The sequence below is a fragment of the Triticum urartu genome, unplaced genomic scaffold (assembly GCF_003073215.2).
Source record: "Triticum urartu cultivar G1812 unplaced genomic scaffold, Tu2.1 TuUngrouped_contig_2865, whole genome shotgun sequence".
Taxonomy (NCBI): Eukaryota; Viridiplantae; Streptophyta; class Magnoliopsida; order Poales; family Poaceae; genus Triticum; species Triticum urartu.
The window spans coordinates 1-15,838 of record NW_024113367.1 but is presented as its reverse complement, the minus strand read 5'-3'; the positions used below and the strand labels follow the sequence as shown (position 1 = coordinate 15,838).

Below are 15,838 nucleotides of genomic sequence, written 5' to 3'. Positions count from 1 at the left end.
ACATAATGTGTAATAACAACCCATAATGCAATAAATATCGATATAAAAGCATGATGCAAAATGGACGTATCAGGCGGCATACCTGGCGGAGCGAAGGGGTGTTGTCGGTGCTGCATGGCGGACGGGAAGGGCCGGCAACGTCATCGGTGCTACGTCGACGGGCGACGGACGCTGAGGAAGAAGATCTGCCGTTGCAGGGGCCGCCTTGCTCGTGCAGCGACCTCCACAATGCGATGCAGAGGGCCACCTCCTCCACGTCGATGTTCAACCTCTCGGATTCTCAATCGGATCTGCCACTGGTTCCGTTGCCGGCCATCGGATCGGAGGGAGGGGATCGGAAGTGGAGTGGACGGAGACGGGAATGAAGGGATTTCGATTAACCGTTGTCTAGGATTTTCCAGATGTGGGGATATTTGTGGGGTCGGGGTGGGCCAGGCTGACGTAGCAGATGCGCCCGGGCGCCCGCATATCCGCATCATATTTGGGCTGGATATGAGGGGTTCTGGTCAGCCCGGGCGTTTGAGGCCCGTTTGAGAGGGAGGAGGGCGTCTGGGTCAAAAAATCATTATTGGTCAGTGACCAGATGGGCCGCCCGGACATTTGAGGTCGTTTCGGGGGTACCTGGTTATAGATGCTGTAACGTGTGCATACCTCGGTTAAGCACATTTTTGGAAGAAAAAACATGTGTACTGAATATCCACTAATTTCCCACCACACTAAGAATCATCAGTTCTTTTACTTACATAAAATACTACTAGTAGTACATTACGAGAATGAATTTCTTGCACTTAAATGGAGGGTCCAAACCGAATTATTTTTCACTAAATGTCTAAAGGATATTCATTTTGTATGGATAGGAAAAATAATTACTCTAGAATCATTTAATTGAGTTTTCTTTTGCGAATCAATATTGTGTTTCCAATTGGGGTTGCTACGTGTGCAGAACATACATGCACAAGCTTGCCCATGGGATGGATGTGCTCTCCCTTTGGCACACATCACTTGGTTGAACTAGCAACCCAATAAACAAAGCAATATTATTTCAAGAAATTTCTGATGACCCTAACTAATGGCCATTATTATCTTTAGTGGAGTTATGCAAGCCACAAGGTGAGACACAACGCCTAGGGATCTGTCCACCACCAATGGTCAATCACCTGTAGGAATGGATCACATTTGGCCTCTAAACAAGCAACTTGGAGCTTCATCCTCATGCTCATTCTTTGGAAGGGGACACGAGGACTGCAAATGCCTTTCTGAATATTCGTAATTGGTCTTGTACCTATTTACAACCCCAAACCCCACTGAAAAGAAAAACGACTGTATAAATGATCACGAATACGTAGAAACAGTCGTCACTTCATTTTCTTCCTCTGTTCTAAAATGATCCAACTTCACTTTGTATTTATATAATCTTGCAGGTTGCAATGTCAGACCTCGCGACCTACTAATAGCAAGGCGATGAGAATTTCTGAAGGAACCTAATCATCTCCCGCGCTTTCTCTGGCCATCTCATTTGTACTCATCATGAGGCCTGTCTGACTTGATTCCGATCTCAGCCGCGCCTGCCTGCGCCCAGCCGGCGAGTAGAGCCGGAAGAGGTCGCGTGCGGAGAAGACCGAGAGGAGGGCCATGCCGAGGGCGGCCGCGAGGCCGCAAACCATGCCGAAGGCACCCTGCACGCAGAAGCGGGTGTAGATGTTGCAGAGCCTGCTCCACTGCAGGGGCTCTACGCCCGTCAGCGCCACGAAGCACGCTTGCAGCGCCGCGATGGCGCTCGCGAACACCACGTACGCACACCCCTGCAAAGTTGAATTATACATGTGTCAAACAACACACACTTCCTTCCCTAAAAAGAAAATACACTTCCTTTTTTTTACAACTCCATTTTAAGTGCCAAAAAAGTCACACCACGCCTAGTTGCCGGTTCGATGTTTATTTCTATTTTGTTTTTTTAGAAAACTTTATATTCACCATCAATCACGATAGTGCAACGAATAATAAAACAATAAAAATCACATCCAGATCCGTAGACCACCTAGCGACGACTATAAGCCCTGATGCAAGCCCACCATTGCCCCTTCTTCACTGGAGCCGAGCAAAATTTGTTGTAGTAGACAGTCAGGAAGGCGTCGTGCTAAAGCCCTATAGCACAAGCGCACAAAAACAGCAACCGCCGTCATTGAAGAGAAGTTTAGATTGGAAGGATTCAACCGGTAGACACACGAACAACTACCGGATCCACGTGGGTCCGCCGAAGATAAACGCCGACCGAATCTCGTGAAATCCACCAGATTCAAATCTCCGGTTTGATGTTTATTTCTTAAATTCGTTTGGAGTACTAAACACAAGTATTGTTGATCTTTATCAAAATTTAAAGCTGGCCATACATCTTGTAATTAATCTTGCACTTGTTACCCTCCTAATTGCATAATTGCTCACATAACATTTTATAAAATAATTACCTTCACACCATGTTTCGATTCCATCATGTTTTCTCGGTTGCATATGCATGTCAATATCTACACCCCATGCATTCTTAACAGAGTGGGTTGTAATGTATTTCAATGGGATTTTTGTACGAAATTGATAACTTCTTACGTCTTGGAAGAAGCACTAGTTGCTACCCACCATGACCATCGTGAATGTAGTGCACGAAGCACATGCATACGTGACAACTCGCCTCATCGTCTACGCATGGCGGTGTGCCGGTCCAGGGACCTCGTCTTCATCACGCTCCTACCTGTCGTCATCGAGGTTGGGGGCGGCATTTTCAAGTGGAGGGATGCCCAATAGGTCGTGACCCGTCTCGATAAATATCACCATGTTCATGTTGAATGAGCACCCTCTACGCGCTCCCTCTTCCCCGCCAAGTCTGTCTGCTTCCCCTTATAATGAAGCGCCAGACGCAGGAGAGAGGGCTCAACTCATAGCCACACTGCGAGTCGAACTTGATGGCGTCTGTTTTCGTATTCTAATCCGACCAGTCATCGACGGCGGAATCCTCCTTCGTGGCCTCCTCCGTCCTCCTGGGCGATGAGGTTGACCTCCTTCTCTGCCGCCGCCTCGTTCCACTCTTTCTCCTTGAAAGTGGCACGCAACTCGGACAAGGAAGCGGCATGGGGATGATGAGAGGGAAATGGAGGTTGTGGGCTGCAGGGTAAGAGCTATTCAGCCATCGATACGGGAACTGGAGCTTCTGAGCTCTAAGTCCATGGCGACAGTCTTTTTATAGCCGTGGACGGCGGGTCGCCCGAAAAGAATGGCGGATGGCGGGAAAATATGGTTGAAAACGTAACACTAATGGACATGGGCAGTCTGTGGTGCCATGGCATCTTCTGCAGTCCGTGACATTGGCAGGATGAAGAGATGGGTCATGCGGGAGGACGAGGAGGGAGCTGAAACTACCCTCAAGCATGATCAGTTGACGGATGGAGGCCGCTCCATTCCAACGCCCTATCCTCCAAATACGAAGTCTTGTGGGTGGTATTTTTTTTAAAGGAGGCAAAAGATTTGCCTCACATATTAATTAAGAGAGAAGAAAGAGTTTGAGGGATTACAACATCGCCTTACAAAGGGACTACTCTCCCGGCATGATTGAATTTAACTTCTTAGCACCGGTGGCGATCCAAAGTGTCGCCTCCTCTTTGATGAGGGCTAGAATTACAAATCGCGGGTGGTATATGGAGCATGCTACAAAAGGCGACCGAGAACGGGACGACAGCTCTGGTAGTTGCCCTTAATTTATATTGATGATTATTTTGCCGATTGGGCCAACATGACTAGTCTACTGAAGTTGCTCTCAATGTATTTTGCTGTTGCCGTTGGCAGTGCGGCCATCAGTCCATCAAGATTCTTGTTACGCGTCGGGAGTTAAGTTTGAGGAACGACCCCGTTACGGTTGCAACCGCATGAGTTATGAACCTTTATCTCCATCAAACGATGTACTGTAGTACGGAATTATATATGGCGACTCAGCGACACATGTTCAGTGCCGACATGACGTGCCGGATTATTATCTTCTAAGACGTGAGCTTCACAGGGAAACAGTTCAGTAGGCGTGATTCATCAGAAATCGAAAAACCATGTCCCAAGGATAGGATAGAATTAGGAACTTGAAAGCAAGGCTGTCTCGGCTCAGTTCACTTTCCTAACCGATAAAAGGAAATGTACTAGAGGAAATGCGGCGGGAATGGAACGGCGGTCGACAGGGAAAACGAAGGAGGCGAGGCCTTAATTGGCTATAAGGCTCGGCTGTCCGATCAAAAACGGCTCGGCTGTCCGATCAAAAACGACAGCCGGAAAAATCCACACCCGCCATTACCGTCCTCCCGCTGCTGCTACCTAGCCGTGGCGAAAAGCGACCGCGCAGTGCCCACGCGCGACGCGCGCACCCGCGCGTCGCTGTAGCCGGCGGCTCACGATGATTCCACTGGATGCGTATTAATGGGAAACGGTTGGGCGCCGAGCGCGCGCACGCGTCCGGCCTGTTTCCTCCTTCCTTCCTGCGCTCACCACGACTCTCCGGTGATCCGGTCTAGCTAACTAGTTGATGAAGCTACAGGTTGCCGCTGTGTGTTTCGCGGAAGCAAAATCAATTCGGCGGGGATTAATCGGTTGGTTGGTTTGGTTACCTTGTCGAGGAGGAAACACGCCCACGCGACCGCCCTGGCGCAGCCCCGGCCGTCGTCGCCGCCGGCGAAGCGGCCGCCGGAGCAGAGCCGCTTGAGGAGCCGCGCCGCGTGGTACCCCGCGGCCACGGCCGCCGCCACGATCAGCACCCTGGTTGGCACACACGGCGAGCATCCGATCAGGATCGTTGTGAAAGCTTAGTCGTACATCTGTGACCGAACATGGACGTACCAGAGGGCCTCGACGTCCTTGGGCACGGCCTTCTTCCGGACGAAGAGCACCGTCTTGGTCTGCGCGCTCAGGCCCAGGAGCAGCGCCGACGCCGCCGCCGCCGCCGCGCACGCGCCCCGGAGGAGGCTCTCCGCCCTGCCCGACGCCACCGCCGCCTGCAGCCTCGCCACCGCGCCCATGTCGCCCGGCTCGCACGGCCTCGCTGCGGAGCGCGGTGGCGGAGCCGAGCTGCCTGGCCAACGGTTTGAGGAGAGCTTTGTGGAGCCGGAGGCGTACGATCGCGGAGTAGTGGGCGTTGGTCCCGCGCGCGCGCGGAGAGCGTTGGGCCAGCGCGCGTACTTATATCACGGATGCATTCGGTTCCCATCAATGGGGCTGTGGCGGTGCAAAACACTTGAAAGTACGTGAGCGTTGTGGATTTAAAATTCTCACCAAATCGTGTTGAATTTCATGGGCTTCGCTATAACTTACACGTATACTTATGGCCCATGGGCAGCTTTATAAAATTTCATGGCTTAGACTGCCGAGGTGCTAAGTACATTAAATAATTTAACAACTCTACTCTCCAATGTATAGGTGCTTAGCTTAGACCTTAGCTTAGACCTCCCCAAACGCAAAGGTGCTTAGATGAGGTGCTAAGCATATTAAATGCCTTAGCAACTCAAGTCTACAATGTAAAGGTGCTAAGCTTTATGCATTTAATTCGTTGTAGACTCAGAATTGTGCTTCCACCTAGGTACACGTGCTTAGCGTCATTTCTTTCTGGGGTCACCATACTACTCTTTTTCTTCTTAACTAGCATGCCACATCATATTTTTTGCTTAGTTGGCAACCTTAGCACCTGTACAAGATGGAGCATTGGGAGGGGCCTTATGATTGCTAAGTTTGCTTCATTTAATGATTTAGTAACTAAACCTCTTCATGTATTGGTGAGCTTTCTTCCTTTAAATGTTTTGTCTAGGTTCACGCGCTTAGCATTGTTTTTTTCTGGGGTCACCACACTCATCTCTCTCCTCTTAAATAACTTGCCACATCAGATTTTTTGCCTACATAAAAGGTTTAGCACCTGTACAAGATGGAGCATTGGGAGAGGCCCTAGAGAATGTCCAACAAATTGTGAGCTTGATTATGGGTACTAGTGTCTTTGTCATCAGCCAATAATGCACCACATGATTACTCTAAGGGATCACGTGTATCTTAAGTTGAGCTATAGGCAGAAAAAAAACATAGTACCTCCGTTTGAAATTACTTGAAAAACTGTTGTTTCAGCGTCAAGTAATGCCGGATGGAGGTAGTATATCTTTTCATCAAGAGTTTATACTTGGCTTGTTGGCATATGAGCATACAAGTGAGCTCTCCCGACTCTTTTATTCTCTGCCACGTCATAACATATTCTGCATGGTAAATTTTGCTATTGATACCGCCGCCAACAGTATTGAAAATGATTTTCAGTTTTGTTAAAGCACATCTAGATGTGTTATAAGTATTGCACATCTAAGTCCCATGTCATTGATCTTATGTTGAGATTCGTGTAGATATTTTCTTTTTCTTTTTTCTCTTTTTCTCTATGCTTAATTCACTCACTTAGATGTGCAATAACTAAAGCACATCTAGATGTGCCCTAGACACACCCAATGATTTTATGCCATCTTGATCCTATATGGGATTGTCCTACGGCTCTTTTATATCGTGATCTCACAGATCTAGAGGCACGGTTTGATTGCGATTGGCAGATTTTCAGACAGCAAACCGAAGAAAGACAGACGGAAAAACTGGAAGCTAGAATTCATGAGCATCGAATAATAAACTCAAAACTAACAAGGTAGGACAAGTTCGCCGTGTTGTCCATCGTCGCACGGCGGCATCGGCGATCCAACCATGGCGCGGTCCTCTACCCAAGGTATGTCTTTCCAAACTTTTCGATTATTTTGAAGCGGGTGCTTGGAAGATGGTCGAGAGAAAGAAAAAAGAAACGGCCGGCGGCGGCGGCCAGCCGGCCGGCTGAGATCCGCCACGCGCGCCTCCAGCGTTTGAATTCCCTGATCGGCGCTGGTGGACCAGATGCGGCTGAGGCGAATTGGGCCCGGTCTATGAAGAGGAAGGAAGCCCAGCTTAGGACGAATCAGAGTGGGTCGGGGATAACTGGGTATGAGGCCCAGGTTATCACGGACTCCACATCGGTTCGGTGCTACGGCCCGTGCATGCTCCAGATCGTGAATCGATCGCAAGACTGTTCAGCGCCGCCTCCTAGGGTTACACGGCGTTGTGCGGTGCTAGGCTTCGCGGCGTGCGGTGCAGGACGCGCAGCACGCATCCCCCCCCCTCGCGGCAATGGCTAGTCGAGGTGGTGTTGCTATGACTGGGCAGAAAACGCAGGTTGTTGCCGGGAATGCGCCGACAGGGGCGAGGTGGTGGTGCTCCGCCGGTTCAGAAGTCCAAGATGGCTGTCGGGCGGGGCGCGGCAACGGACTTAGGCCGCCGCAGCCCGGTGTGGTCGGCATTGCTCCTTGCAAGCAGGCACCGGTGCTTGTGCAGCAACCGTGGGCGGCACCTGGACAGCAGCCATGGGCGGCGCCGCCGCCCCACTATGTGGCTAGGCCGCCTCAACAACGTGTCATGCGGTGCAGACTCAAGTACTGCCTCAACATGTGCATGTGGGTGATGGAGGTGCGGATGTTGCTCGTGTACCGGTTAACCGCGGCGGTATTGGACAACCTCAGGGACAATGGGGTGACGATGGTTACAATGCCTATGGGGATGGCCGTCATCGTGGTTCGTCGTCGGCGGGCGGCGGGCGCGGATATGCATGGCAAAGTGATGGTTCAGCTGAAAGACCGTTCTACGGCCCCACGGGTGGTTTTGTTGAGGGGGCATCTGGCCCAGATTACCAGCAGTGAGGTGGATACCGAGGTCATCGTGGTGGTCGCGGTGGTAGGAACGACTATCACCAACCTCCTCTGTCTGTTGTGGTGGAGCCGACGATATCCTCAGAGGTGGTTGCTATCGGTCAGATGCCGGATGTGTCTGGTCAGGCTATGGAGGTGGTGACGGCGTTGGCCAATGCTGAGGTGCCTGAGACTGATACCTTGGTGTCGGATGCTGCCAGTGCCGCCGACAAGACAGATGCGGATAGAGCCTCTAAGTGGGCTCGTAAAAAGGAGAAGATGTTGTGCTATCGCTGTGGTGAGAGGGGCCACTTTATAGCTGAATGTGTGACTGAGCTTTGTGATACCTGCCTCAAGCCTGTGCATGACATGGGGGAGTGCCCAATTCTGCGTGATCAGCTGCCGAGCATCACCATTTATGGAGTTTATTGTGCTGAGCTGATGTTTTTTGAGTCTCCTAGTGCGAGGGAGATACCTGAGGAACCCCAGAGCACGACCACGGGGGTTGTCAAAGTCACGAAAGGTGATGTGTCTGAGGCACAGATTATGCACAGGCTCAGTGAGCTAGCTCCAGGTAATTTTCAGTGGGAGCTTACTCGTCTCGAGGCCAATACGTATAAGGTTGACTTCCCTACAACAGAGGATTTGGAGCGTCTTCTAAGTTTTGGGCTGTGCAGAGTACCTGGCACAGAGTGCATCCTTGAGTTCCATGAGTGGAAGAAGGTCGAGCCACAGGGCAAGCCTCTCACTCAGGTCTGATTACGTTTCTCAGGGGCTCCATCAAAGCCGCTTCAGGATGCTCGGGTTGCTGCTAGCTTGGGGATTTTGGTCGGGAAAACCGAGAGGGTGGACATGGCTTTCACCCCAGCTCACGGGGGTGGCCTGACTGCTGGTGAGTGTCCTAGACATTGTGTTTGTGCCTGACATGGTCAAGTGGACTTATAGGGGCCAGGTATTTAACCTAGAGATTGAGTTTGAGGATACAGATCTCTTTGCTGAGGCTCTGGCAGGGACGGATGTGGATATGCATGATAAGGATGATGGATCCGGAAATATGGATGCACGAGGGGAGGAGGTTGGGCGTGAGTCGTCCAATGGCCCGGGTTCCACTTCGCAGACGCCCGGGACTGGGGCCGCTTCTTCAGTTACAATGCCGATGAGAACTCTGAGATTCGATTCGTTTGAGCCAGTTTTTGCTCCTCCTAGGTTGTGGAGTGATCGAGTTGAGTCTGAGGACGTGCTAGAACGCACGCTCCCTCCTCTAGACTTCGCAGCGGCTGTTGGCTATAGCGAGGGGTGCCTGGAGGCGTCGGTTACTCAGATGACTGCGGTCGAGCGGGGGGGAGGATCATGGGCAGGTGGCCCCTCTTTCTCTCCCTCCTTCTGATGGTTCGCCGCGGATGAGGACCGCGGCGGAGGTGTCTGCGTTGCCGACCGGTGACATGACCAGTATGGGCAGGGGACCCGGGCAGGTGGCCTCGGTTCCCTCCCCTCCCGCGGTGGTCGGGGCAGCCGTGCCGGTGGCGACCTTGGGACCCGGTAGCCGGCCGTCACCTGCTCAGCTGCAGGGGCGGCTCCAGCCGACGCCGACCAAGGTGGTCACGTCACCCCCTTGCCTGAGGGCAGGGTCGGGTGGGGTGCGGGGGTAGGTGACCCCCGTGCTCACTTCCCCTTGCTCGCTTGTGGGCGGGACGTCGACTGTGCTGGCCGTGTGTGGAGGGGAGTGTGGGCAGGTGGCCCAGCACTCTCTTCCCTCGGGCTCGCCGGGGACGTTGGCATCCCCGCCGATTCTTACGGTGTATCTTCGTGCCTCTCCGGGTGTTGCAGCCTGGCCGTGTGTTGGGGGGGTGGAGGCCTTACCCCAACCAGGGCCACTCAGGAGGAGGTCATCGCTTTTGGAGGCATTCCGGATCCTATTTCTGAGGGGCGACGGTTGAGCTGCCGTCTCCAGGACCAGCCGGATGTTGATGACATGCAGCTGAGGTGCGCCAAGCGGGCGGCCAAGCTTCGTGATATTGAGATCACTACCGGTATGTCAGTTAACACTTACAATTCCATTCTGCATTTTTCTAATGATGAGATTATTCATAATGCAAATCAGTTAGGAATTTCACTAGGTAGTGATGATAGTGAAATCTCTAAATCCGTTAATGATATCCTGGATCTTGAAGCGGAACGCGCTTTAGAACTGATTCGCAACCTAGCAGAGGTAAAACCTATGAATGATTCAGACATTGATGCTTTAGGAGTTAGCGTGCTAGACACTTTCTGTGCAGATATTGCCCCATCCCTCCCTGAGACAGAGGAGGATGACGATTCCATACCCCTAGGGGATATTGCACCCTCGAGGATCGGAGTGTTAGGTCCATGGAGTCCGGTTGTGAGGACCGGATGGAGGACCAAAACAAGCCTAAACGTAAGATCTATCCAGCTTCGGTGGTGCGTAGAAGCGCTAGGAACCGTACGACCAAAAAAATTCATGATAAATTATGAGAGGAATTTTTGGGAATAGCAGAGGTATGAAAGACTTGGCTAAAAGAAGATTTCTAGCGAATGCTTCTATCGAACATAGATTGGACTTTATCGCCCTGTCTGAAACGGGAAGGGGTAATTTCTCACCACGGTTCCTAACTACTTTATCGGGAGGTATCGATTTTGATTGGCACTGCCTTCCCCCGAGAGGAAGATCAGGTGGGATCTTACTTGGGGTTAGATGCGAGATGTTGGAAGTCCGAAGTGTGGTGATGGGATATTTCGTCGTCAAGTTTCGGGTTAGACCAAAAGCTGATGGGTTTAATTGGGCATTGGTGGCGGTATACATGGCCGCGCAGCCAGAACTCAAACCAGATTTCTTGGTGGATCTTGTCCGTATATTGTGGTTCTGAGCAGCTTCCAATCTTAGTTAGAGGTGACTTCAATATTATTAGAAGGAGAGAGGAAAAGAACAATGATAATTTTGACGGCAGGTGGTCTTTTATGTTTAATACCATTATAGAAATCTTGGATTTGAGAGAGATAGAGCTTCCGGGTAGAAAATTTTCATGGGCTAATACTTTGCCAACTCCTATGTTTGAAAAGCTCGATCGTGTCCTCGCGAGTGTTGACTGGGAGCAGAAGTTCCCTCTGGTAATAGTCCAGGCGTTATCGCGCGGAATTTCAGACCACACCCCTCTATTGGTTGACTCAGGTGGGGCAACACATGTGGGGAATAAAAATACATTCTCTTTTGAATTAGCGTGGTTCGAAAGAGAAGGTTTCTTCGAGCTAATAGCCAGGGAATGGGCTAAAGATGTGATAGGAAAGACTTCTGTTGAGAGATGGCAGAATAAGATCAGACACTTGAGAAGTTTCTTACGTGGGTGGGCCAAGCATCTCAGTGGGATATATAAGGTTGAAAAGGAAAGGCTCCTTACTCTTATTCATGCCTTAGATGTAAAAGCCGAATCCACAATCCTAGAAAACCGTGGAGCTTCATGCCAAAGTAGACGCGGAGATGCTATTGAAAGAACTCCTGCGAGAGGAGGAATTGAAGTGGGCATTGCAGGCCAAGGTCCGCAAAGTTGTCCAACGGAACGCCAACACTCAATTTTTTCATATGATCGCCAATGGCAAGCATAGAAAGAAAAGAATATTTCAGCTTGAGCAAGACGAGGGGACGATTTTAGGACATGAAAACCTAAAATTATACATAACCAATTACTACAAGCAGTTTTTTGGGACTCCGGAGGATAATTTCGTGTCCCTGGATGAGTCGAGGATTGTGGATGTTCCTCAACTTGCCGCAGATGAAAATGATCTTTTGACTGCCCCATTTTCGGAGAAAGCGGTGTTTGAAGCTATTTCGCAGATGAAGAATAATAAAGTGTTGGAAATATGCCCTAGAGGCAATAATAAAATGGTTATTATTATATTTCTTTGTTCATGATAATTGTCTATTGTTCATGCTATAATTGTGTTATCCGGAAATCATAATACATGTGTGAATAGATAGACCACAACACGTCCCTAGTGAGCCTCTAGTTGACTAGCTCGTTGATCAAAGGATAGTCATGGTTTCCTGACTATGGACATTGAATGTCATTGATAACGGGATCACATCATTAGGAGAATGATGTGATGGACAAGACCCAATCCTAAGCATAGCTCAAAGATCGTGTAGTTCGTTTGCTGTAGCTTTTCCGAATGTCAAGTATCATTTCCTTAGACCATGAGATTGTGCAACTCGGATACCGTAGGAGTGCCTTGGGTGTGCCAAACGTCACAACGTAACTGGGTGACTATAAAGGTACACTACAGGTATCTCCGAAAGTGTCTGTTGGGTTGGCACGAATCGAGACTGGGATTTGTCACTCCGTATGACGGAGAGGTATCTCTGGGCCCACTCGGTAATGCATCATCATAATGAGCTCAATGTGACCAAGTGGTTGATCACGGGATCATGCATTACGGCACGAGTAAAGTGACTTGCCGGTAATGAGATTGAACGAGGTATTGGGATACCGACGATCGAGTCTCGGGCAAGTAACGTACCGATTGACAAAGGGAATTGTATATGGATTGATTGAATCCTCGACATCGTGGTTCATCCGATGAGATCATCGTGGAGCATGTGGGAGCCAACATGGGTATCCAGATCCCGCTTTTGGTTATTGACCGGAGAGTCGTCTCGGTCATGTCTGCATGTCTCCCGAACCCGTAGGGTCTACACACTTAAGGTTCGGTGACGCTAGGGTTGTAGAGATATTAGTATGCAGTAACCCGAAAGTTGTTCGGAGTCCCGGATGAGATCCCGGACATCACGAGGAGTTTCGGAATGGTCCGGAGGTAAAGATTTATATATAGGAAGTCCGGTTTCGGCCATCGGGAAGGTTTGGGGGGTCACCGGTATTGTACCGGGACCACCGGAAGGGTCCCGGGGTCCACCGGGTGGGGCCACCTATCCCGGAGGGCCCCATGGGCTGAATTGGGAGGGGGACCAGCCCCTAGTGGGCTGGTGCGCCCCCCTTGGGCCTCCCCTGCGCCTAGGGTTGGGAAACCCTAGGGGTGGGGGCGCCCCCCACTTGGCTTGGGGGGAAGCCACCCCTTGGCTGCCGCCCCCTTGGAGATCCATCTCCCTAGGGCCGGCGCCCCCCCAAGGCCCCTATATAAAGAAGGGGGGAGGAAGGGCAGCCGCACCCCTTGCTCTTGGCGCCTCCCTCTCCCTCCGTAACACCTCTCCTCCCCGCTTACTGCTTGGCGAAGCCCTGCTGGAGTACCACGCTCCTCCACCACCACCACGCCATCATGTTGCTGCTGGATGGAGTCTTCCCCAACCTCTCCTTCTCCCCTTGCTAGATCAAGGCGTAGGAGACGTCACCGGGCTGTACGTGTGTTGAACACGGAGGTGCCGTCCGTTCGGCACTAGGATCATCGGTGATTTGAATCACGATGAGTACGACTCCATCAACCCTGTTCACTTGAACGCTTCCGCGTAGCAATCTACAAGGGTATGTAGATGCACTCTCCTTCCCCTCGTTGCTGGTTTCTCCATAGATAGATCTTGGTGACACGTAGGAAAATTTTGAATTTCTGCTACGTTCCCCAACAGTGGCATCATGAGCTAGGTCTATGCGTAGTTTCTATGCACGAGTAGAACACAAAGTAGTTGTGGGCGTTGATTTTGTTCAATATGCTTACCGTTACTAGTCCTATCTTGATTCGGCGGCATTGTGGGATGAAGCGGCCCGGACCGACCTTACACGTACTCTTACGTGAGACTGGTTCCACCGACTGACATGCACTAGTTGCATAAGGTGGCTAGCGGGTGTCTGTCTCTCCCACTTCAGTCGGATCGGATTCAATGAAAAGGATCCTTATGAAGGGTAAATAGCAATTGGCATATCACGTTGTGGTTTTTGCGTAGGTAAGAAATGTTCTTGCTAGAAACCCATAGCAGCCACGTAAAACATGCAAACAACAATTAGAGGACGTCTAACTTGTTTTTGCAGGGTATGCTATGTGATGTGATATGGCCAAAGGATGTGATGAATGATATATGTGATGTATGAGATGATCATGTTCTTGTAATAGGAATCACGACTTGCATGTCGATGAGTATGACAACCGGAAGGAGCCATAGGAGTTGTCTTAATTTATTTATGACCTGCGTGTCAACATAAACGTCATGTAATTACTTTACTTTATTGCTAACCGTTAGCTGTAGTAGTAGAAGTAATAAGTTGGCGAGACAACTTCATGGAGACACAATGATGGAGATCATGGTGTCATGCCGGTGATGATGATGATCATGGAGCCCCGAAGATGGAGATCAAAAGGAGCAATACGATATTGGCCATATCATGTCACTATTTGATTGCATGTGATGTTTATCATGTTTTTGCATCTTATTTGCTTAGAACGACGGTAGTAAATAAGATGATCCCTCATTAAAATTTCAAGAAAGTGTTCTCCCTAACTGTGCACCATTGCGAAAGTTCGTCGTTTCGAAGCACCACGTGATGATCGGGTGTGATAGATTCTTACGTTCGAATACAACGGGTGTTGACGAGCCTAGCATGTACAGACATGGCCTCGGAACACATGCGAAACACTTAGGTTAACTTAACGAGCCTAGCATGTACAGACATGGCCTCGGAACACAAGAGACCGAAAGGTCGAGCATGAGTCGTATGGTAGATACGATCAACATGAAGATGTTCACCGATGTTGACTAATCCGTCTCACGTGATGATCGGACACGGCCTAGTTGACTAGGATCATGTAATCACTTAGATGACTAGAGGGATGTCTATCTGAGTGGGAGTTCATAAGATGAACTTAATTATCCTGAACATAGTCAAAAGGTCTTCGCAAATTATGTCGTGGCTCGCGCTTCAGTTCTACTATTTAGATATGTTCCTAGAGAAAATTTAGTTGAAAGTTGATAGTAGCAATTATGCGGACTAGGTCCGTAAACTGAGGATTGTCCTCATTGCTTCATAGAAGGCTTATGTCCTTAATGCACCGCTCAGTGTGCTGAACCTCGAACGTCGTCTGTGGATGTTGCGAACATCTGACATACACATTTTGATAACTACGTGATAGTTCAGTTAAATGGTTTAGAATTGAGGCACCAAAGATGTAGGATCTAGAAGTAGATGTGTCTAGAGGGGGGTGATTAGACACATAATGCTCAAGTTGCAATTTTTAAGCTTTTTCGATTTAAGTGGAGTTTAGGCACAATTTCAACACACATAATACATATCAAGCAAGCATGCAAAGAGTATATGAGCAGCGGAATGTAAAGCATGCAACTTGCAAGAATGTAAAGGGAAGGGTTTGGAGAGATAAAACGCAATTGGAGACACGGATGTTTTTCCCGTGGTTCGGATAGGTGGTGCTATCCTACATCCACGTTGATGGAGACTTCAACCCATGAAGGGTAACGGTTGTGCGAGTCCACACAGGGCTCCACCCAAGGGTAACGGTTGCGCGAGTCCACACAGGGCTCCACCCACGAAGGGTCCACGAAGAAGCAACCACCCACAAAGGGTCCACGAAGAAGCAACCTTGTCTATCCCACCATGGCCATCGCCCACACAGGACTTGCCTCACTAGCGGTAGATCTTCACGAAGTAGGCGATCTCCTTGCCCTTACAAACTCCTTGGTTCAACTCCACAATCTTGTCGGAGGCTCCCAAGTGACACCTAGCCAATCTAGGAGACACCACTCTCCAAGAAGTAACAAATGGTGTGTAGGTAATGAACTCCTTGCTCTTGTGCTTCAAATGATAGTCTCCCCAACACTCAACTCTCTCTCATAGGATTTGGATTTGGTGGAAATAAGATTTGAGTGGAAAGCAACTTGGGAAGGCTAGAGATCAAGATTCATATGGTAGGAATGGAATGTCTTGGTCTCAACACATGAGTAGGTGGTTCTCTCTCAGAACATATGAGTTGGAATGATATGTGTGTTCTGATGGCTCTCTCATTAAATGAGAAGGAGGTGGAGGGGTATATATAGCCTCCACACAAAATCCAACCGTTACACAGTTTTCCAATCTCGGTGGGACCAAATCAATAAACTCGGTCGGACCGAAAATGTAAACCTA

The 15,838-nt window shown here is 49.8% G+C and overlaps 1 protein-coding gene across 1 annotated transcript; it reads right to left on the bottom strand.

Annotated features, from left to right (window-relative positions):
• Positions 1–1,240: 1,240 nt before the first annotated feature.
• LOC125527086 (CASP-like protein 2C4) lies at positions 1,241–5,200 on the bottom strand. The gene is made up of 3 exons (XM_048691662.1): positions 4,864–5,200; positions 4,635–4,782; positions 1,241–1,802 (listed from the first exon to the last, which is right to left on the bottom strand). Exons 1-3 carry the CDS (start codon positions 5,040–5,042, stop codon positions 1,482–1,484), a joined length of 648 nt encoding a protein of 215 aa, XP_048547619.1. The 5' UTR covers positions 5,043–5,200; the 3' UTR covers positions 1,241–1,481.
• Positions 5,201–15,838: the final 10,638 nt, after the last annotated feature.